The sequence below is a fragment of the Jaculus jaculus genome, chromosome 1 (assembly GCF_020740685.1).
Source record: "Jaculus jaculus isolate mJacJac1 chromosome 1, mJacJac1.mat.Y.cur, whole genome shotgun sequence".
In the NCBI taxonomy this organism is placed as follows: Eukaryota; Metazoa; Chordata; class Mammalia; order Rodentia; family Dipodidae; genus Jaculus; species Jaculus jaculus.
The window spans coordinates 87,895,824-87,918,711 of NC_059102.1; the positions used below are offsets into that span (position 1 = coordinate 87,895,824).

General features: G+C 41.6%; 1 protein-coding gene across 5 annotated transcripts in view; it reads right to left on the reverse strand.

Annotated features, from left to right (window-relative positions):
* Slc24a2 (solute carrier family 24 member 2) overlaps positions 1–22,888 on the reverse strand; it is a 266,732-nt gene that overhangs the window by 62,243 nt on the left and 181,601 nt on the right. For 4 of the 5 annotated variants that reach the window (XM_045161586.1, XM_045161591.1, XM_045161606.1 and 1 more), the window contains one exon: positions 3,332–3,382. The exons of the other annotated variant lie outside the window; for it this stretch is intronic. In XM_045161586.1, the coding sequence (XP_045017521.1) occupies positions 3,332–3,382 (51 nt within the window). The remainder of the gene's footprint in view (positions 1–3,331; positions 3,383–22,888) is intronic. 5 annotated transcript variants of the gene reach the window in all.

Sequence of the window (22,888 nt, forward strand, 5' to 3'; positions counted from 1 at the left end):
ACCATGTCCAGAGAATTCCTGGAAACAGATAATGATGCCTCACATAAGCAATTTCAATAAAGCCTTACTTAGGGACTAGTGACCACATTAAAACTGAAAATAGTTGGATGGAGGAAGACATTTCTCAAAGGCTGGTGAGTCCACAGTTGGGAGCAAACCCTAAACATTGCCATCTTTATTACACTTCCTGACATTGCACAAGAGAGAAGGGATTTAATCTCACTTATAATGATCGCATTTTAGTGAGGAGGAATTTGAAGAAGTCATGCTTAGCACTGGATACAAAGCTGGCTTTGAGACTCTTGGATCAGGCTGGAAGCCTGGTCTGTCCTGGAGGCAGTGCAGAAAGATGTGGTCTCTGTATTGGTCCCTGAGGGATTGCTATGGATTTGGAAGACTTTAATCTTCAGAAGTTCCATCCAGATGATAGGCAGCATCTTCCCAATGGTCCCACAAGAAGCTCCAAGTAAGAAAGAGTTCTCTGATCAAAGTGGTCTGGGAACCCTGAGTGCTCCATCCTTTTGTATGGTTCACTGTAGGCTCTCCTAACAGCTACCCAGTGAAGGGCCAAGAAGACATCACACAGTAAAGAAATCTATTGATCTATTAACTCAGTCACCCACTTAGTTAGCCCTTCCTTCCTTCCTTCCTTCCTTCCTTCCTTCCTTCCTTCCTTCCTTCCTTCCCTTTCTCCCTCCATCCCTCCTTTCCTTCTTATTGTTGCAATATACCTAGCAACATCATATGGAACTAACATTTTACAGAACATACTTTTAATATACTGCCTTAGTCACTATTAGCTTATCACCACAATGGGGATGAGTGCTCAGCTAACACAGGGGGAAATGCATGAGGAGGTAGGAAAGTCAAGGAGATAAAGAATGTTGAAAGAGACCCTTGAGGTCCTAAACAAAATGTATTAGTGTTAAGGGCCAGTCTTGGTTCTCCTTCTAGACAACATTTTGATTTTTTCCCTGCTTCTCTTAAAGTTTAGTCACATGGAATTAATATTATAAGATAGAGGGTGTTGCATCTTCATATGATCTTGAACTCTCTGGAGTAAGGGGGAAAGAGGAAGGGAGAGTGTGGGCAACATTTGCTCAGGTGGTTGTGAAAAGAGGAAGGGAAGGAGAAAAGCAAGGGAGCAGGGGACAGTGAGGAGAAAGGGAGACAGGAGGTGCCCTGGCAATGAGAGTTGGGAAGGATGGCAGTGGGTAGGATGGTGTAAAGAGAGACAGAGGAATTCAGTGACAGACTAAGTGGAAGCAGACAGTCCCTCGCAGCCTGGCCAGGACCCTTCTTTGTGGTGTATGGTGCTCTTCCTATCCCATGGTAGCTGGATGCTTATTCCTATAAGGGGATTCTGCCCTGGATCTCTCAGTGCCCAAGGGTCTGAATTCCCCCCTACTGTTGACAGGGCCAAACCTGAGATCTCCTTAGTGGCCCGCTGCCTTAACATCATTGCCGTGGTTAACCGAAAGCCCAGGAGAGCAGCGGAGAAGGGTCTGAGCGTGGTGCAGCAGCCAGAGTGGGGAGGGACTGAGAAGGGGCTTCCTCTTACCCAGGGCTGCCAGGTGGTCCACTTCTTGCATGCAAAGCAACTAGAAGGTCTTTTGCAAGCTAAGGCAACTTAGAAATACTGGAAGCTGAATGCAAGATATGCAACACATCTGGGAATTCCTCATGTGCAAGGATGTTCCAGAGTACCTTCTGATTTCTTGTATCAGTATAATAATCATGTAAAAACTGCAAATGCTTTTGTAACTTAGAAATATTACATTTTTATCAAGAGGTGGAGGTATGTATGGGTAAAATGGGGACAAGGACACTAAGATGACTCCTTCACAAGGATTAACAGTTTTCAAATTGTAATGATGGCATCTGAGACTATTATAGGAAGTGGCTTTCCCTAGTGTCAATATGAGTAATTTGACAGAAGATTTCATGCACTTGGATCTCTTCTCTATAGCATTAGCCCTGTCTCAAAAGAGACTTTAACAGTAACTGTGGGCTCAAGGGTGACACGGAACCCTTGCTGACCAGCCAGCCTGGGTAGCAGTCTATCACAGCCATCAGTGGCCTCCTTCCTAGGAGGAACACCTTGAGAATATTGGCTTTACTGTTAGGTTTGTGTTTTGGCAAGCCTTTCTCAACTTCGGGTTGATGAGGTAGATATCATACAGCAGTTTTACAGTGCTTTGCTTAGAAAGTTTTGTTTTGTTTTGTGACCAGAACTTTCTGTGAAGCCTAGGCTGGCCTCAAACTCAAAATTCTTCTGCCTCAGCCTTGTAAGTGCTAGGTTTATAGACCTATGCCACCATGCCTATCTAGACTATTTTATCGGTGATGATAGTGTTTATCTTTTTCATTTACTAAGAAGCTTTACTTTAGTATATTTCTTAGTGTTTAGAGGAAATGGGTACTGGCTATTTGTGAAATACACCATTTTTATAAGTTATACCATCATGTCCTATGCTGAAGCACAAGACCTTATATTCTATATACAGTTCAGTAGGCTTGTCAGAGCTGACCTGTGGTTTTTAAGCAACAATAAAAAGACTCTAATAAAAAATTTCAAATTACTGTTTCATGGTACATTTAATTCTGAAAAGTGATTCTGCCTGGGACAGGGATATATTTCTTGACAATTCCTGGAACTCACCAATAAATATATTTTGAAATGAGTATCTACTTAGGGGATATGGTTCCGATGATCTTCCCCAAGCTCACAGACTAGAAGCCTCCTACAGATAATTCTCCTGGTTGGCGTGGTGGCCTTGGCCTCTTTGCTTAAGGCTCTTGTCTGAGTCTTTGGCAGGAGGGCCTGAGAACAGGACATGAGCCTGCTATCCTCTGCTTCAGAATCCAGTCTCAGGCTGATTTGGGGTATATGAGTTCAGAACTCTTATTTCTTTGCCTAAACCAGGAACTCACCAGGACCCAATTCCCTTCTGAAGTGAAGGGTTTCTCAGGGGCGTGCTGGGTGGATGTGTTTGTATAGGTTCTTATGAGTGTGTGGGGGAAATCATGCTGACACCATGAGTTTTTACTTATGCTGACACCATTTCTCTGAATGTGTTATACAATTGGGATGGCTTGGATTGTTTGAATGAAATAACATAATTGCCCATGGTATTGCACGTCTCCAATTTCAACTAAACACAATGGCAAAACAAGACAAAAATGCAGAACTAATAATAAATCACACAACATCACTGAAGTCATGCAAAGAGGAAAGCAAAATGATTAAAAAATGGGCAAGCAAACAGACTCCATAAATGAATGAAGGAAAATAAAAAGCCAATGAATACAATTCTAAAATCATTCTTACCTTCTTCAGTCATTGTGTCATAATATTTTAGTTTTCCATATGATCCAAGTTCTACAACATCACAGTAAAAGACACAAAGATAAGGAACGAGCTATAATGCAAGAACTTTGTTTTTACACATTCTTAATTAAGCAGATTCAGTATCTGACAGTCATAACTACATGGAGATGTGCAAGCATGAGCCATGAGCCAGCTTCACTGCCTGTTTTCCAAAATTACTGTAAATATATCGTTCCACTGAGGGTAGGTTGGGCCCTGCATTACAGAATAGGACACAGTTTAACATCTGATGAGAGATGCAGTGGTCCTTCACCCCAGGCCTTTCCTGGCCCTACAATTTTCAAAGGGGTGATACTCCATGAGAAAAGCGGTGAGCAAGGATAGCGTCCAAAACCCATGGAATTCCATGGACACTGGAATCCCCTGCCATGGTTCTTCAGCCCTGGAAATTAATTTTAGGGTTTCCCTGAACAATATCCTAGAGGATAAAGATACTTGGGAAGACAACAATTGAACATGTAGGCTTCCAAGTCTCCTTTCCACTTGAGACAGGTCACTGAGTGCCAAGTGTGCAGTGTGCTAGACAAGATGCCAGAAAGGTGCCTGGGGTGTTGGGAGCAGGAGTGGTGGTCTTCCCAGGGAAGAGCAACTTGGGACTCAAGGCCTAGCTTTCTGTGGAGTTAGAGCAGGGATGGAAGAGCAGCCTTCCAGCCGGTGCATGCAGAATGCTGTGGTGCTAGAGCCCAGTGGCAGATGGGAGATACTGAAGTCCCTTGGGGGCATGGCAGGTGGGGTGGGGGCAGTGAGGAGGTGGGGGTATAACATTTCTTATTTTTTACATTAATTTAAAATAGAATTTTTCATTTTTGTTCTTCTCAAAAATCCCAAATTGTTTTGAGCAACATTGTATGCAGATTAAAAATATTTTTCTTGGTCACAACAACATTCTCCCAATATACTTCAGGAAATTAATTAGGCTCCAGGGATAGTCCTATGAGTCTGTAGGATGCTTCAATGGCCCATTAGCCTGGGAAGTTTCTGGAAATCCACATGTGAATCAACTTATAATGGATGGGTCGGTGGAGAAGATATAGGGTTCTGCTTAAATGCAATAACAAACATTCTTGGATTGTATATTTATATCATACATTCTCTACATATTCTCTTCCACATGTCTAAACTTTTATATAAAGCTATTTCAGTACACTAGTGCAAAATTATGCTTTGGAGAGAACAATCACTTCATCTTTGTATTTCTGAAAATCTTGCCTATGCAAAAGATGCAGATTCTTCGAGAAGTAACTGAATTTGTGTAAATAAGAAGAAAATTTTCATGCCTTCAGGGGATTGACTTCAGTGGAATATATTTTCTTCTGGTATTTTAGAATAGTTGTCTATTACATATATACCAATAGACAAAGGTGGAATTCTGAAATGATCCATATACCTTCATAAATATTAAACATACATTCATAGTGGCTTCACAATGTATGCATGTGTGTGTGTAAATCTTTCAGTAAGTTTTTTTTTGTAGCCTCCCTCCTTATGCCTGGTAAAGAAAAGAAATAAGCAGCTGGAGTTCACTGTTATTTGCTCAGGAGATAGAATGTGGGCGGCTCTGTTTGCAAAGTTGGCTGTAAACTATATTCTTCACAGTGAAGATACATCATTATATTTTAATGGATCTGTCTTTTTAGATGTGAACCTTTCTATATACCCACATGCCTGTTTTCTGGTATTAATTCTAACCTGTGAAACTTTTGTGGCAGATGATATTGTTCTGAACCTCATCTCTTGTGGAACCAGGCATAACTAAATAAATACAGTCATATTGTTTAATTATCACTTTATGTTGACATAGAACAGGAGCTGTTCATTATAGCAAATCTCATACATTCTTGCCACTGTGGCAAAATAGAGATTATTTCTGAGCGGCTTCCTTGGGTGATGAATGGAACAGAGGGACAAGACCTAGGCACAACATATGGAAAACAAGGTTAACAGTGGTGTAATGGGAACAGCGCCAAGCTACATAGCAACAGGTGGTGCAGCTACTTAAGCATGGCCAGGAAGGAGGGAGCCCAAGGGAATCGTATCTTGTCATACAAGAGGACCGTATCTGCAGCTTGCAAAAGGAAAGGCAGGAAAGGATGGAGGAGGAAACCACCTGTTCACATACAGTCTTCATTTCTGGCAGCCACAGGACGGTGAGATGTTGAACTCAGCAGCATCATCCCTGGGGAAGCAGGGCAGCACCTCCAAGAGCCAGACAGCCCCGTTCCCTGACCCAGAGTCTTGGGAGGTGCAGAACAAGAAATGTACCATGTGATCAGCACAAAGGCAGCATGCACACAGAAGCCGGGCCTCATCACGCATCTGGCTGCTGTCATATAGCCTAGGGATGCCTCATGGGCAGTGGCCTCAGCCAGCATTTGTTGAAAGTTTGTGGATGGCTTAGTGTGGCTGTGAGGGCCTGGGGTGGGCACATGAAGAGAACTCACCTGCGCAGCAACATGTCTTCCAGCCCACATCTTCCCATCACACCACTCCCAGCCACCTTCCACTTATGTGAATTGGGAATCAACCAGGAATCTCCAGGATCAGAGGGAGGAGGTAAGAAAAACTCAAGGGGGAGTTGTTTAACCCCATCTAGCAGTGTTCCTCTATCCACTCAGCAAGAGACAGTCAGGGCTGGAAGAACAATATGTCCCCTGGGGTATGGTCCTGGTTCCTCTTCTCTGCAATGTCTTTTTAAGATGGCCACATGACCTGAGAAAAACTCCTCAAACCCAGTGGCTGGTTCAAGATAAACCTGGAGTTTGATCATGAGGGCTCAAATTTCTGATGTATAAAGCTGTTCAAGCAAATAGAAGGACCTATTGCTATTAGAATAAAAATGGAGCTGTAGATATAAATAAGCACCATGTATCATTAAGCAGTAGCTCATGAAAGGAATAATGACTGGTGGCTGTTATTTTTAAAGAGCTGGCTTTACTTTGGCTATGGGTTTGTCCTTTATGTGACAACTTAAAAATCCAGACTTTCTCAAGACAAACAGGAGTTTCTTGGTAAAGCTGTCTTGTACTTTTCGAGGTGATATGTAGGAATATTAGTTTGCAAGAAAGAGTGATTTTCAGTACTGCAAAGGAGGTTAAGAATATGAGATTTGTTCTCTGTAATATTTCTTTGAGGCAGCCAGCCACATGAGGTGTAGATTTGGACCCAGTAGCATGTGTGATTTTGAGCAAGTTGCTTCCTCTCTTGAACTTTGGAGTCCACAGTGGTAAAGGAACATGACAACTATTTCTATATGAAAAGGTAGCAGTGAAGGGCAGATAGGATCATGATCCACATAGGGACTAATACAGGAAACTGTCATTGGGGAAGGCATGAAAGAGAATAGCAAAGGGGAGTTGCTGGGATGTGGGGCATTTCAAGGACCTGGTATCTTACATAGGCTTGTTAATACAAATTCCACACCACTCATACAAGTTTTAAGTAGGGACTTGTTGACCAATAGGAAAAGTTCTGTCACGTTGGGGCTGGTATTTGAAAACATCTCTTCATCAATTCTACACATCTACACTCAGATCTAAGAGCAATGGCAGCATAGACCATGACCAGGGGAGAAAGATGTGCACAGAGGCTCATCATTCATGTTGATACACCAGCTTGGAGCCTAGATTTATCCCTTATAACATTTCTGCATGTGAGCCTGTCTCCCTGGCTAGCCTGTCTATATGCTAGAAGAAGAGACTGGATTTCTCTGAAAACAGCTCTAAAACAGAATTGAGACCTGTGCAGTTCACATCATATGTTCTCCTCACATATTTTAAATGGACAGACTCACAGCTCCCCCATCACAGTGAGATTCCAAATGCCTTGGCTTGTTCATATTTCCTGGATTTTCTGAAGTCAGGAAGGTGGACCAAGGTCTGAGGTCTTCCACTGTTTCTGCCACAGCATTACTACAAAGCTCAAGACCACTGCTGGGTAAGACACCCTGGATGGCTAGTTCAAAGACTGGCCTTACTAGGCATGAGGTGGTCACCCTCCTGAGCTGAGCCTCTGTCCCTTCTGTCAAATGAACAAGAGTAATGGAATATCAGATGAGCTGTGTCTGTAAAGCACCTTGCACTGGGCTGGTACAAACTTCTTTAGTAATTGGTCTCCTCTCCATTGTCCATAAAGCTCCATCTGGAGCATCTAAACCAGCTCAGTGCAAGGTAGTTAAGTTCCATTCAAATACTGATTCTCTCTTTGCCTGCCTATCCAGATGCAGTTGGACAGCACAAGTCAACGGACTCTCCATACCTCACTTCACTTCAACAGAAGACTGTTAAAGAGAAAGCTTGAGAAAGCTTTTCTGTCAGAAAAAACCAGGCCCTCCCCTAAACAGAGTGGACATCAGGGTGGAAACACACCTACCCCCTCCATATCCCCTGGGGATCAAGGCAGCTTAACTGTAGTTACACACTAGCCAGACCCCAATCCTCTGTCCAGCTCTTCTATGAATCTTATCAAGGAGTATAAAGTCACATAGGCCCTAGCACAGGCCACACTGAATACACCTGCTTCCTCCTGATGTATGGTCTTCTCCATCCCTTAAAGTCTTACATTTTCAACCAGGTAAAGGTGGCCTTGGCTAACTTCTAGAATCATGTTTTGCAATATTAACATTTTAGCTTGGAGACGAAGGTGTTTTGTTTATTTGGCTATCTTATGAATTTGCAGACTTATTTATTTATTTATTTTTGAAGTAGCGTTTCACTCTAGCTCAGGCTGACCTGGAATTCATTATGTAGTCTCAGGGTGGTCTTGAACTTATGGTGATCCTCCTACCTCTGCCTCCCGAGTGCTAGGATTAAAGGCGTGTGCCACCACGCCTGGCTGCAGACATATTTTATATATATATACCTAAAGATATGTCTTTTAAAAAACACATTTAATGGGCTGGAGAAATTGCTTAGTGGTTAAGGCATTTGTCTGTGAAGCCAAGGGACCCAGGTTTGATTCCCCAGGACCCACATAAGCCAGATGCACAAGGGGCACATATACCTGGAGTTCATTTGCAGTGGTTGGAGGCCCTGGCATGCACATTATCTTTCTCTCTCTCTCCTATCTCTCTCTCTCTCTCTATGATTGCAAATAAATAAATAAAAATTTTAAAAACACATTTTATGGACTGAAGAGATGGCTTAGTGGTTAAGCACTTGCCTATGAGGCCTAAGGACCCGATTCCCCAGGAGCTATGTTAGCCTGATGCACAAGGGGGCACATGCATCTGGAGTTCATTTGCAGTGGCTGGAGGTCCTGGCATACCCATTTTCTCTATCTATCTGCCTCTTTCTTTCTCTGTCTGTTGCTCTCAAATAAATAAATAAATAAACCCACATTTTATTTATTTATTTTAGAGAGAGAGAGAGGCAGATAAAGAGAGAGAGGGAGAGAGAGAGAATGGGCATGCCAGGGCCTCTATCCACTGCAAACAAACTCCAGATGCATGTGCCACCTTGTACATCTGGCTTATGTGGGTACTGGGGAATGAAACCTGGGTCCATATGCTTCACAGGCAAATGCCTTAACTGCTAAGCCACCTCTCTAGCCCTAAAAATATCTTCTAATGCAACCCAATTTTATGCTTTTTTTTTTTTTTGGTTTGATTTCTTCTCAAAAAAGTTTGTATAGAGTTCAAAATTAATGGCTTTCCCTTAAAAAACTTTCTTTGGTCATTATTCCTTCATATCTAATGTTCTTGCTAGCAACAGTAATTTTTTTAATTAGAAAAAAACCCAAGCCACTTAACAGATGGAGGTTAAATGAGGAAACAACCATAAATCCCCAATTCTTACTCAAGTCAGAAGGGAAGGAATATTTTAACCTTCCAATTTGAAAGCTTTCATAGATTTCAATGTACTGACTCATTGCAGAAGCTCTGTTCGCCAATCTGTGGAAGACTGATATTCATATGCACTTCTCTTGGAGGCTCTTGGTGTGTGCATCATTGCCTGGGGACAGCTGCTCTCAACATGTGACACACATGTATGTCATACACGAGGTGTTAACAAAGATAATTTTGCCTATAGAGTCCTTTTCCTATCTAAATCTTCCAAATCTATGTGAATAAGTACTTTTTTTCTGTTCTGTGAGATTAAACCCTCTCACTTAGAAGCATGGTGAGAACTTTACAAATGAAAATAAGCTTGGGAGCTGGGCATGATGGAGCACACCTTTAATCCCAGCACTCAGGAGGCAGAGGTAGGGGGAATGCTGTGAGTTTGAAGCGAGCCTGAGACTACGTAGTGCAGGTCAGTCTGGACTAGAACCTATGGGAAAATTGTTAGGGTTTGAATATGTCCTCCCAAATTCATGAACTGGGAACTCCATTTCTAATACAGCTGCGTGTTGGGAGATGTTCTGCTCTGATGACTACAGCAATGCCGCCGTGAACAGCGCCCTGGGACTGGGTTCTCTGTCATGCTACAGAAGCAACATCCCATGTCTTCTGAAGACATGTGTCATCTTAAAGGTGGACAGTAAGTCCTTAACAGATAGCAAACCTCCAGAACTGTTAGCAATGCCTTTCTGTTCTTTATAAATTAACCAGTCTGGGGTGTTCTGATATAGCAGCAGGAAATGAATGGATACAGTAATACTGCTTGAATTTCAAGTAGAATTCATGAACACACATACATACACACAAACATACAGACACAGACACAGACACACATACACACCTTACTTTCTCTTAGAGAATTACCACCAATTTTCAGATTTTCATGCCCTCTGAATGTTTGCTAACCTGACTGAACCTTTCTGCATCCATAGACACAGTGGCTATTATTGCTGTCTTTTTTGTCTCCCCACTCTCCACATGAGCTTACTTGTATCTTTTTTTTTTTTTTTCCCTGAGGTAGAGTCTTGCTATAGTCCAGGCTGACCTGGAATTCACAATGTAGTCTCAGGCTAGGCTCAGACTCACAGCTATCCTCCTACCTCTGCCTCCTGAGCACTGGGATTAAAGGTGTGCTTCACCACACCCTGTGAGGTTCCTTGTTTTTGCCCATTTGTACCATTTGTAGATGCCATCTTGAGGCTCCAGATTCCAGGGAATGCTGATATTACATTGGTGGCTACAGGAGGAGCCAGGAAGATCTCCACCATCTCGTCCAGTAATGGAAGTTCAGTAGACATCCTAACAAGGTACCAATGAACTACAGAGGCTGGGAATGAAGTGGGTTGTGGAAACAAGAAGGTGTGCTGGGGGTTATGGAAAAGTAGCTCATGAATGGCCAAGGACGGACAGCAGTTACCTAGCTCCAGTTTCCTCCCCTGTGGTTAGAAACACTTAGAAACACTATGCTTATTCAATGGAAGCTGATATCTGGATTCTTATGTGAAATCTGATTTTTAAATGTTGTCAACAAATTCCAAATTCAAAAATATAAAACTAGGTTATATTTGGCTCATCAGTTTCATAGCCCTTGGTTTAAAATCAGGTACTCAGTCCAATTTTCTTGCAAACACTAGCAGAATGAACAAAAGCAGTCAGGCTTTTGGAACTGAGATGAATTCTTGTTAGGTTACTTCACAAGGGCATGGCTTTCTTCCTTGTCCCTCAAAGGTTCCATCTCTTAGCCTGTGGAGGTATCATAGTGAGCTCCCATCAGACTGAGAACCTGACTGAGTCTCATAAGGCCAGAGTCCTCTGGGAAATCATGGTGGAGGCCATACCAGGCAAACAGAATGGTCATGATCCTGTGACCAGTGCCCTCCACTATAAGTGTTCCTGCCCATCCAGTTCTGCCATCATGCAAGCTAACAGGGTGACTTTTTTTGTTGTTGGGTTTTCGAGGTAGGGTTTCACTCTATCTCAGGCTGACCTGAAATTCACTATGTAATCTCAGGGTGGCCTCAAATTCTCTGCAATCCTCCTACTTCTGCCTCCCGAGTGCTGGGATTAAAGGCGTGCGCCACCACACCCAGCCAGGGTGACTTTTTTATGTTGCATTTTACATTTCATTTGGGAGTGGTGGTGCAATGGAGTTACTCATTAGGTGTAACTATTCTGTTATCTTTCAGGAAAATACCTGCATTATGGAAAGTGCAATGGAAGGTTCTGAAAGGTGGATTAGGACCACAGAGCACCAATATAATTATGTAGAATTACCAGCCTTGAACGGTGAATAATAATATGTGGTCATTACTGTGGATCATCCAGATGGCTTATAATAAAATGTCCCAGCGAGTCCCCAGATACTCTGACTTCTTATAAATTTGTCCTCTAATTTGTAGCCAGTTTCTCTGAAGTGTTGCTTAGCAATATCTGTGGTTCCTGATTTCTGTCCTCCAAGGAGCTGACTCAGATCATATTTCACCCTATTTTGCATGCTTTGCATGATCAAGCAAAGAGATATAGAGATCGATAGAGCTAGATATATAAATAGATTGATAGATAGATAGATAGACTAGAGTCTGGATGCCTCTGGAGGAAGATTAGGGACAGGGGAGCATGGGGTAGAATCATCATGCTTCTAGGAAGAGTGCTTTTTTTTTTGAGGTAGGGTCTCACTTTAGTCCAGGCTGATCTGGAATTCATTCTGTAGCCTCAGGGTGGCCTCAAACCAAGGCAATCCTCCTACCTCTGCCTTCCAAGTGCTGGGATTAAAGCCTGACCTTGAGAAAGTCATTTTCAAAGAAAAAACAATGCCTTACTAGGCAAAATCCAAAAACTGTTGTCAGAAAGATTTTCTGTCCTTTACAAATGACTTTTTTTTTCTTTTCTTTTTGAGGTAGGGTCTCACTAGCCCAGGCTGACCTGGAATTCACTATGTAGTCTCAGGCTGGCCTTGAACTCACAGCGATCCTCCCACTTCTGCCTCCCTAATAATGGGATTAAAGGAGTGTGCCACCATGCCAGACTCTACAAATGACCTTTGAATTATGAAATTTCAGACCTCAATAGCAATCTTAAAAATGGGTTTAAATACTAACTTAAAATAAAAGAATGTGTTTCCTCACTTCCTTTTTATTTTTCAAAGGTTAAGGAGACAAACAGGTTATCATAATCATCCTAGCTACATGTACTGTTTGGAGCCCTGAAGATCTTACCTGCATAGCCAGGTCTGCCACTACTAGCTAGGAGACCCAGGTGGGTTATCTATTCTCTTTGAGACTAAGTTCCCACCATCACATAAATGGAAACTATTATAGTTGTCTTATAGAATTGTGGTGAGGATTACATATAACTAACGCACAGTTCCAACACAGTCATGGAATACAATAGGTATTATACCATTTAGAATATGAAGCACTATTTAATTTCCTTTTTAATTAATTACGGAGTGCTCACAGAGAGCATTCTTCTTTCCCCTCCCCTCTCCTTCCCTCACTTTTCCTTTTCTTTTTCTTCCTCTTGACTTTTGAGACTTGTTCTGACTGTAGCCTTGGCTGACTCAAACTCACAGAGGTCCTTCTGCCTCAGCCTCTCAAGTATGTTTTAAGACATAGCCACCATGCCTGGCTGACAGCATTTTTCTGTGATACCAGGATACCTTCTCATAGGAGATCTTGCAGTCCAAGAAGAGTTTTAGAGTCAACAGATGTGAGTTCTAATCCAGACTTATCAGCTGTGTACCAGTAACATTTCAAAGCCTTGGTCTCCTCATATGTAGAATGGGGATACTCTAGTTCCTCCCTTATTATGTGTTATCTAAAGGCTTTGTGCAATACCTGGAACACTGGAAGTGCCCACATATATGGAAACTGTCATTTTAGGACTAGGATGGGGTCCAGTGATTGATGAGTCCAGATTAACATAACAAGTTGCAATTAGTTACCACCTAGGATTAGAATCTTTCCATCCAACATTATTTGCATAAGTTTATATTGGAGAATAATATTAAAAAAAACTAATGGTCACATATGGCATGCCAAAGGATGCTTTAAATGCCATTTCTAGTATAATTTGCCATCATGTATGTGATGCCCGTGGCAGTATTGAAAGAATACACATATCAGGGAAGGAGATAATATAAAGAACTTTAAGTTTTAGTTTTCAAAAAAAAAGTTCAGTAGGTATGTGAGCTGTTGAGGAAAGTGGTCTCTCTTAGTGGTTAAGAGAGTGGGTTCTCGCTGCCAATAAACCTGGACTTGAACCTGACTCCTTTACTTACTACCACTGTCTTCTTGGAAAAGTTATTTAAGGCAGTGTTTATATATGTAATATGGTTATAACAACTTGTATTTTACAGGATTAATGTGAATAGCAAATGAGTCAACCTATGCCAAATGCTTAACAAACTATACAGCACATAGTATTTAATAAATATTAATTATTTCTATTGTTATCATTATTGGCTCATGTGAATTAATTCATAGTTCTTGGCTGGCTTTTAATTCTAGCTGAATAGTCAACATCTTCTCTATTCTTTTTAAACTAGAGTTTAAAGGGAAAATTCATACTGTTCAAGATACTAAAAAAATATATTTTCCATAGCAAAGAATGTATAATATCTGAAATCACGCAGGTAACAGGTAGAATTCGCATTTATTTCCAAAAATATGTTTGATATCTTCTATAGTAAGTTTTAAAAGCATGTTGTCATGACTTTCAGGAGTCTGTGAAGATAGTTGGAAAGCTGATATTTTCACTAATGATATCTTTCAACATCTTGGTACAGTTTTGCATCGCTACAGAGATTTACAAATTAAATTACTGTGTTTACAAAACCAAGCAAAAGACAATTTCTGACCCAATTCTACCTCGTCTGGGGTGAGGGTTACAGACACATTTTTTTTTTCCTGGTTTTCAAATTGGCAAAATATTCTCTTCTCTTTTCCCTATGTTTTAGAAAAGGAACTCTGAGCCTATTATTTACTCTCAGTGAGACATGAGCTTGGGAGAAAAAAAGAACTGAGAGCTGGATATTCTTCAAGGGACCAGGATACACGGCTGGGGAAGGTGTGGTCAGGAGACGCCGAGGCTGGCAGGGCAGTCTCAGAGTGCTATCCAGCCCAGCTCCAAGTGTCCCCAGGCCTGCCTCCTCTGCTCTTGCCCCCTGCACTGCCTCATCCAAGGTTTTGCCTCTTCTATTGCAGCAGTCTTATTTCATACTTTTTTGGCACTTGTCTGTGTTTATTTATATGTGGGTTCATGTGTGTGTGCATGCATATGTGGGGGTGCTAGAGGTCAAGTGTTATCCTCAGGAATGCTCTCCATCTCCTTTTGAGACAACACCTCTTGCTTATCTGGAGCTACCAATTAAGCTAGATTGGCTAGCCAGCAACCTACCTAGGTCTTGTCTCTGTCTTTCCAGCTCTGGGATTCTATGCACTCACCACCGCACCTGGTGGTATTATGTGGGTCTTTTTGTGTGACTCAGGTCCTCATGCTTTCAAGGTAAGCCTTTGCCCACTGTGCTACTTATCCAACACTGCCCATACTATCTTTTTGTGACGGAATTTTTTTTTTTTTTTTTTTTTTTTTGCTTCTCCCAATATGCTTAGTCCCCTATAACACTGTTTGGAAGTTTCCTCCCCCAGACATCATTCCTTGAACGTCTGGAACAAATCCCTAGCGTCTTTAGCATAAAACATCTTTCTTCTGCCTCCCTGTGCCAAGTACATGCTTCTGCTGTGTACTCACTGAATGTACCTCAACCTGTTTGCTTTCTACCCTTTAGAACAAGTGTTCACTGTATCCATCTTGTTAATCTAGCCCCCAGTGGAGTTCCTGGAACTCTGGAGGCATTCAATTCAATGATTAAATGTCCATTTAAACTGCTCTGCTCATCTTCTTCCAGTCTCCCCTTTTAAAGTATTTTTGTTTATTTTTATTTATTTGAGAGAGAGAGAGAGAGAGAGAGAGAGAGAGAGAGAGAGAGAGAGAGAATGGGCATGCCAGGGCCTTCAGCCACTGCAAACGAACTCCAGACGCGTGCGCCCCCTGTGCATCTGGCTAATGTGGGTCCTGGGGAATCAAGCCTCGAACCAGGGTTCTTAGGCTTCACAGGCAAGCACTCAACCATTAAGCCATCTCCCCAGCCCTCTTCCTTTGGTCCTTTTTTTCTTCTAGTTTGTTGTTCTAACTCAGCAGGTTTAACTACCTGATGTCAGTGGTTGCAGAGAGGAAGAGAGGAAGTCTGAGAAGGTAAAGTGTACATGACCACCAGTCTTGGAATCCCTGTCCTTGCTTCTGTAAAGTGGGGAGATTTGCATCATGCCTTCTGAAAGCCATCAGGAGAGTCCTCATCACACAAAGAACAAAACGGTGACAACAGCTTGGAAATGGGATGGAAAACACTGAGGAGCAGAACAGATGCTGCATGCTGGCTAGAGAGTGACTTAGAAACGCTCCTGGATCTCACTGTGGGACTGGACTCAGGTTTCTGCCAGGCAGAAAGTCAGAGCTAGATTTCATGCAGATTATATCCATTTGGCAAACAGATCTAGGTTTCTACTCTCTGGTTCATGAAGCATCAAGAAATACCAGAGAAGCATATTAGGAAAATGTCCTAGAGTAGAGGGTAAGGGAGGAAAAGAATCAAATGAGAAAAATATTAAAGTTCCTAACATCTAAGGTAAAAGAAAGCCACAGGATAAGAGAGAAGTGTGACAATGCTAGAAAATTCAAGAACAAATGAAACCAAGGGCAAAAAGACTGAATAAAAGAAATTCACATCACTGATATGGAAATAATGAAGAGCAAAAACTACTTTTATAAAATATATAGTCTAGGGATTGAGAGATGGCTTAGCAGTTAGGGCACCTGCCTGCAAAGCCTAAGGACTTATGTTTGATTCTCCAGGTCCCATGTAAGCCAGACATACAGTGATGCATGCACACAAGGTTGCACATGCACACAAGGTGGCACATGTGTCTGAAACTTTATTGCAGTGGCTAGAGGTCCTGGCATGCCAATTCTCTCTCTCTCTTGTATAAAAGGCCAGACTGTTGGGCTTACCTCAGAATATATATATATATTTCATTATTGTCCAGGATGCTGTTTTACTAAATACTCAGATCTTGAGCATAGTACACACAATCACCACATGTTCTGATGAGCTGATGGGATTCAATTAAAAGTAAAAATGTTCACACAGTCCTCTACTGCTCACCTGTTCCAAATGTAAATCCATTTGTCATTACTTCTGTTTAATACCATACTGCCGCCTGGGACTCAAAGATGAATTTAAAGTCCAGTAGGTAAACAAGGGGTGTAAAATTAAGAAATATTTTATAAACAGTCACTTATACACATGAGGTTAAATAGCACATTCAAGGACATAGGAGGTGGGGTGGGCAATTACCTTCTAACCAGCAGTTCTGACTGTGGTCTAAGCGTGCTTCAGCAGGAATAAAAGAATTAGTACAGTGATCGCTTTTCCATGATTTTATCAGAATGTTGGAAAGAGACTTATTTTTTTGCCATCTGACTGTCCTAAAGGTCTGGACTCCAAATGAAATCTGGATTCTTTGGACGAAAACAAGTTAGGTATCATGTCACATGATTTCTTTTCATTGTACAAAAGATATAGATACAGAATAATAATTATGCAGCTTTGGGATAATGTTTGCTTAACTAGAAGCTGGTTGATGGAATATCAGTTCTTGTGTCATAAGTAGACATGGTAAACAGGCTTCTTTTTAAGGGAAAATACATAAAAGGAACTCAATGATTTATTCATTGATTTTTTCAGTACTTCTGATTGAACCCAGGGTCTTCTGTGTGCTAGGCAAGTGCTGTACCACTGAGCTATATCCCCAGACCTCTTCTTCTTCATTTTGAGATAAGGACTCACTAAGTTGCACAGGCTGGTCTTGAATTAATTCTCTAGCCCAGGCTGGTCTGCGTATCTCAGGATCTGAAATTTCAGTCCTGTGCCACCAGGCCTCAGCTCGATGATTTATTATTGTACCATTAAAACCTATTTAAAAATATGATAGCCGAAATAGATACACAGTGCTCTATCAAATACACTGAGAAGCAAGTGTTATTTTTGAAAAGAGGAAGCTGAGTTACAGAGGAGTTAAATCACTTAATCTAGGTGTGTGGCAGGGCTGGGATTCAAACTCAGCTTCCTGGCTTGGCAGTACATCTGCTCACCAGCTAGCTGCTTTCCTCTTCCCAAGGATCTGATGGGAAGAGGCCACTATGCCTACACCAAGCAAGGGAAAGAATATTCATTTTAATATTTTTCTAGTGTGAAACCAATTCATTGTGGAAGTTAAATCCTGTCACTCATTGGTATTCTAGTATAAAAGCCTTTATGTAAACTAGCCACCTCCAATACTCGTTATTTGGGCTTGTAAACTGCCCCGCTGGAGGTCCACAGATGTAATCACAGATGCAACAACTACATTTCTAAAGGTCAGGTTCAACAGCAGCATTTAAGCTGGTTTCCTGGAAGTATTCTGTGACATACAATGGCTAATGCTCCCCCCCGCCCAAACTTGTCTATAGTGATGGCTCATGCAAGAGGAAAGTGGTTTGTGAATGTATGAACACACACACACACACACACACACACACACACACACACACACACACACACAAAACGGCAACCTGATGTGGACCTGTGAGCTTTACATAAGCAACAATGTCGTTTGACATTTTTCCAAAAGCATTTATGTGCACATGTGTATAATGTAGTTTTATTTAAGCACAAAATCCCATGTAAAAGACAGCTTAGTCTGCACGAGGGAATTATTTTTAGTGGATGCTATGAGGAAGCCAGATTTGGTGGACTTGACCATGGGAGGTCAGGAGAGATATGAGTCTTGACAGCCACTGAAGGATTTGTGTTCTCAATATGACCTGCTGCCAGGGGGAGTGCATAGCACTTTTCAGATGCACTGGCTCAGGAGGAAAGGCTGCGTCACTAGTAAATGAACACCAGGCTCATGCATGACAAGTGCTCCGTTTAGCAAGGCCATGTTGTTTACCAAAGAAAGGAACTGAGGTGCCTTTAGCTCTAATTCCTTTTCTTTGGAAGCAAACCCAATTGTGTTACATGACATTCATGTACAAATGAGTAGTCTTTGATAAAATTAAAGTGCTTTTTCACCTTCAGGATTGTTTTGTTCCTGTCCTTTGGTCCCACAGAGAATGAGGTCTCGTAGGATTGCTTTTCATCTCTGGGTCTCCGAGTTCTCCTTATGAGCATAAGTCCCCCAAAATGAATGGGGTCACAACTTTATACTTCACTGCCTTTCTCCTTCATATTATGTTTACTCTTAAATAGTACAGAAACAACTTATTTCCCCTTTTTGGCAAAGAAAAGAGAGAGCAACAGAGAGAGTGTGCTATTCTCACATTCAAAAGCATTTATTTCAGTAAGACCATCCACATTCCCTTATGCCTCACATGATATTTATTTATAATATATACAACACAAAGAGAAATTCAAATTTAGCCATCTTTTATGTTCAAATATAGGAATAATGCTTTACTATTTCCTAAAGAGAGGAGCTATATACCTTGTCCCATGCTTGGTCTGCAAGAGGGGCTAAAACAGCCTGCCCTTCTTATCCAGGGCTTTATGTTATGGTCTCGTGATCAATGTGCAGCCAGCAGGCTGCGTTTCTTCTTCACCAGTGGAGACTTTGCCTCCTGTTGCCTATTCACGTTCCCAGGCTGAGGCTGCATACAAACATCTTTCAGGCTAATATAAGCTGAATGTGTAACTTGGGACAGAAAGAAGGATTACAATACTGCTTCTCAGGGACACTTCCATATTTTGAAACAGGCATGAAATGGCTTTCTTTTGGGATCAAATGAAAATTTATGAAGATTATTTTGCAGCTTTTTCATTTTAAAAGACAGAAGTTGGGAGAAATAACAAGCTACAGTGTTTGGTGAAAAATTTAAAATATGAAAATCCAGCAAGCATGAGAAAGTTTCATCTTAGTGGTAGCTCCAAGTTGACATTCAATATATATGTTAGAGAACTGGAAGGACTTTATAGAATAGATGCACGGCTCTGTGTAGAGATGACAGCTGTGCATGGCAACAGATGAGAGTCTTGTGTGTAGGGTCTGGAGTATGGACAGTTCTAAAGTCAAACCTCAGGACTGGGTGACTGAGCCAGCTACACTATGTTTCTTTACATCAGTTTTCCCAGAAACAAACCGTTATTCATGAATCCCCACAGCAACTGTTGACAGAATGCTACAGATGACTATCAGCTATGTGGCACAGAGTAGGGGACTCAGTTCCACTGTTTTCTCTTCCTTCTTTGCTTCTTACTGCACACAGGCACAGGCATGGCCAAACACACACATGTGCACAATGAACTATCCCTTGTCCAGAGTCAACCCTTGACAGGATAGGCACCTAAAATGATAGTTTAGTAGTGGGCAAGCAGACAATACTGACAAGCCAAATCACCTCAAAGGAACCCTCACTATAGACTCCACTATCACAGAACCTGTTTTTTGGGAACTCTTCCTGATGGCTCTTCCTCCAGGCTCACATGGTAAGGTGATGTTGATTCCTCAGGACCTGGAAAGCCGAGCTCCCCTGCAGCATGACTTAGGCTGTTCTTCAGGTTTACCAGGGCACTTGCCATGAGTGGACTATGTGTATATGCATGTTTCCACTCATTCAGGAATAAGGGCCTTGTTCCTTTAATGGATGACTGGAATATTCCAGGAAGCTGCATTGTCCCTGCTTTACCAAGAGCAGGGCACACATATGGTGGCCAGTAGTGCTCATAGAATGCTGTAGAATTACCTCAAGGGCTACCTTCATCGCCTCTGTTCTTGCTTTTTCTCCTTCGTCCTTACGACTTCAACCAGAGCACCTAAAAACACCTCATGACTCCTCTTCATCTCTGGTAGGCACATCTTCCCTTTTTGCTTATCTTTTCCAAATATATCTTTTGCTCTTCTTGCTTATTCTCCATAAATTTACAAATTAAACTATGAGGTGCCATGAAATATCATTTTGGGATTTTAATTAGGATAGAGTTACATTTAGAGTATCATTTGTAAAAAAACTGGTGTTTTCATGATATATTACCATTTGTTTAGGTTTTATGTTCTTCAGAAAGAATTTTGACAATTATTTTTTTGCCATAAACTTGTTGAGCAACTCTTTGACGTTCATCATTGGCACTTAGTGGCTTTGTTGCATCTTTATTTCTTTTATTCTTGCTGTGGTTATGCTATAAGGAGACTACTGAATTGGGCACATCGAGAAGAGATCTGATAACCATTTTTTTTTTACTCTTCTCTGTCCGAATTCCTTTGAACAAAGGGACTCCACTATTAAGGAAAAATCAAAACCCCATGATCTTATCTAGGGAACAGGGAAGATTGTGAAAAATGCTTCTCATTTGTGAAGCATTTACAATCAAGACATTCTGGAAGTCAGGTCTCTGAGGTTACCTGCTTATCAACTATTACCTGAACCATCCAGTTTCCATATAGCTATCAGAGAGGGAAATAAAGGTGCATACTGACTATAAAAAGGCAGGAGGCTGCTTGGGAGTGGAGAGGGGGAGGGGAGAGGACTCAGGATGGTAATATGTGCTGGGTGAAAGTAACCAGCGCAGAGATGGGCTCTGATGATGGGCTGTGAGTTTAGTGGGGAAAATTTGCCTCTCTGGCTGGCTGCAAACAAGAATGGCATATTATCAGGAAGGCAGTGTCATTTGAAGCCATCTCATTACAAGATTCTGAAGGTATTTTTTATGGAAACCAGCCTCCAGAATTCTGTATAGAGGATTCCATGGGGACCTGCTGCTGTCCTAAGACATCTCAGCTGTCACTAAGCAATTCTTTCATTCAATGACAAGCTCATTAGGCAAGGATTGTATTACTTTTGTGTTTGCACAATATCTACTGCACTTACTTCACAAATATTGATACTACTAATATAATTATTGTTGTAATAAAAACTGTAAATTCAGAGCTAGGCATGGTGGTGCGCACCTTTAATCCCAGCACTTGGGAGGCAGAGGTAGGATTGCCTTGAGTTTAAGACCACCCTGAGGCTACATAGTGAATTCCAGGTCAGCCTGGACTAGAGCAAAACCCTACCTCAAAAAATCAACCAACCAACCAAACAAAAACCTCAAAAACTACAAATTCTGTTTTGAATATCCATATCCATAGAAAGTGCTGGAATTTAAGAAGTGTCCACAGTCCATACCAATGGAAGAGTCTGTGCTTTTGCAGTAGCACTGAGCCATGTGCTCAATCATATTAGAGTCTCATTCCCTACTCTCATTTTCAACCAGTCACTATTGAAGTTTCAGAGGTCTCACATCCCCTAATGTGCTGGGGAGTGTGCTATCTAGCTCTTTGCCTGATGCCATCCCACACCTCAGCAATGTCTTACAGCCTTTCTTTCACAGGTCAGTATCTCTTCCCCCAAAGGAAGTATACATAAGGCCTCCCTAAGATCTCTCTCTCTGGCTTCTTGAACTAAGGTGTGTGCTCCATATCTGTGCTTACTCTGTCTCTGCCTCTCTCTCCCTACATGTCCCTTTCCTTCTTTTTTTTTTTTTTAATTTTTTAATCTAACTCTCCCTTGTTTTTTTTCCCCTCTCTCTCATTCTCTCCTTACTTCTAGATCTAAAGTGTGGTTTGGTGTTCTATCCCAGGTTTTCTGAAGTTCCCATTTACCTGAGCAGTTTCTCCAGCCATTTGGTTTCTCCAAGCCCTGTCTTCCTCCCCTACTGAAACCATGCCATCCCTCAGTTGTTCCCCTTCTTCCTCTACAGCAGCCACCTCTGCTGGGTCTACCTTCTGATATTCACTCTCTCCCTTCCTAAAACTATATTGCTCTGACCACTACAAAGTGAACTTCCTTATGCCAATAAAGCTGTGTCACAGAACTTCTAGTTCTGAACCTTAACAAAGCCCATTTTACAGCAGTTGGGATCTACAAAGAGAGTGAATTATTCAGTCAACTTCTTAGACTCTTATAGTGGTATAGTGTTGGCCAATTTTTTACTTGTAAAATTAGGTCCATGGAATGTAATAAGTGATGGAGCAGAAGTGAAGATATGCTAAGGAGAGACAGAAGTGTCTCTCCCTTTGGCTATCAGACTAGTCAAGCAACAGTCCTCAAGAAATTGAAAACAACGGTCCAAGAAATTGGAATTTCCACAGGAAGGGGAGGAGTGCTTTGAAATACTGACTTCCAGACACAAAGGGATCACAGTATTCATGGTCTCACAGTGACTGACACTACCTACACAAGACCTGTATAATAGGAGGGAAAAATGTTGACATCAAACTAGAAAAAAGACTAGTTGGAAATAAGAAGAGATTTAGTGGAGGGGGAAAAGAAGAGTGGCAGGAGGGGATTATGATTGTGTTATATTGTATATATGTATGGAAGTAATCAATTACCAATAAAAAGTTTAAAAAAATCACATCAAAACAAAAAGACTTTGTTGTAAATGTTGAGAGAGAGAGAAGGGGAAAGAAGAGAGGATAAAGGAAAGAGGGAGACAAAGACAGAAAGAGGAGAGGCAGAGAAGAGGATGTATACACTAAGAAGAGATCAAGAGTGCCCAAGACAGATAGGCCACAGTGAAATGG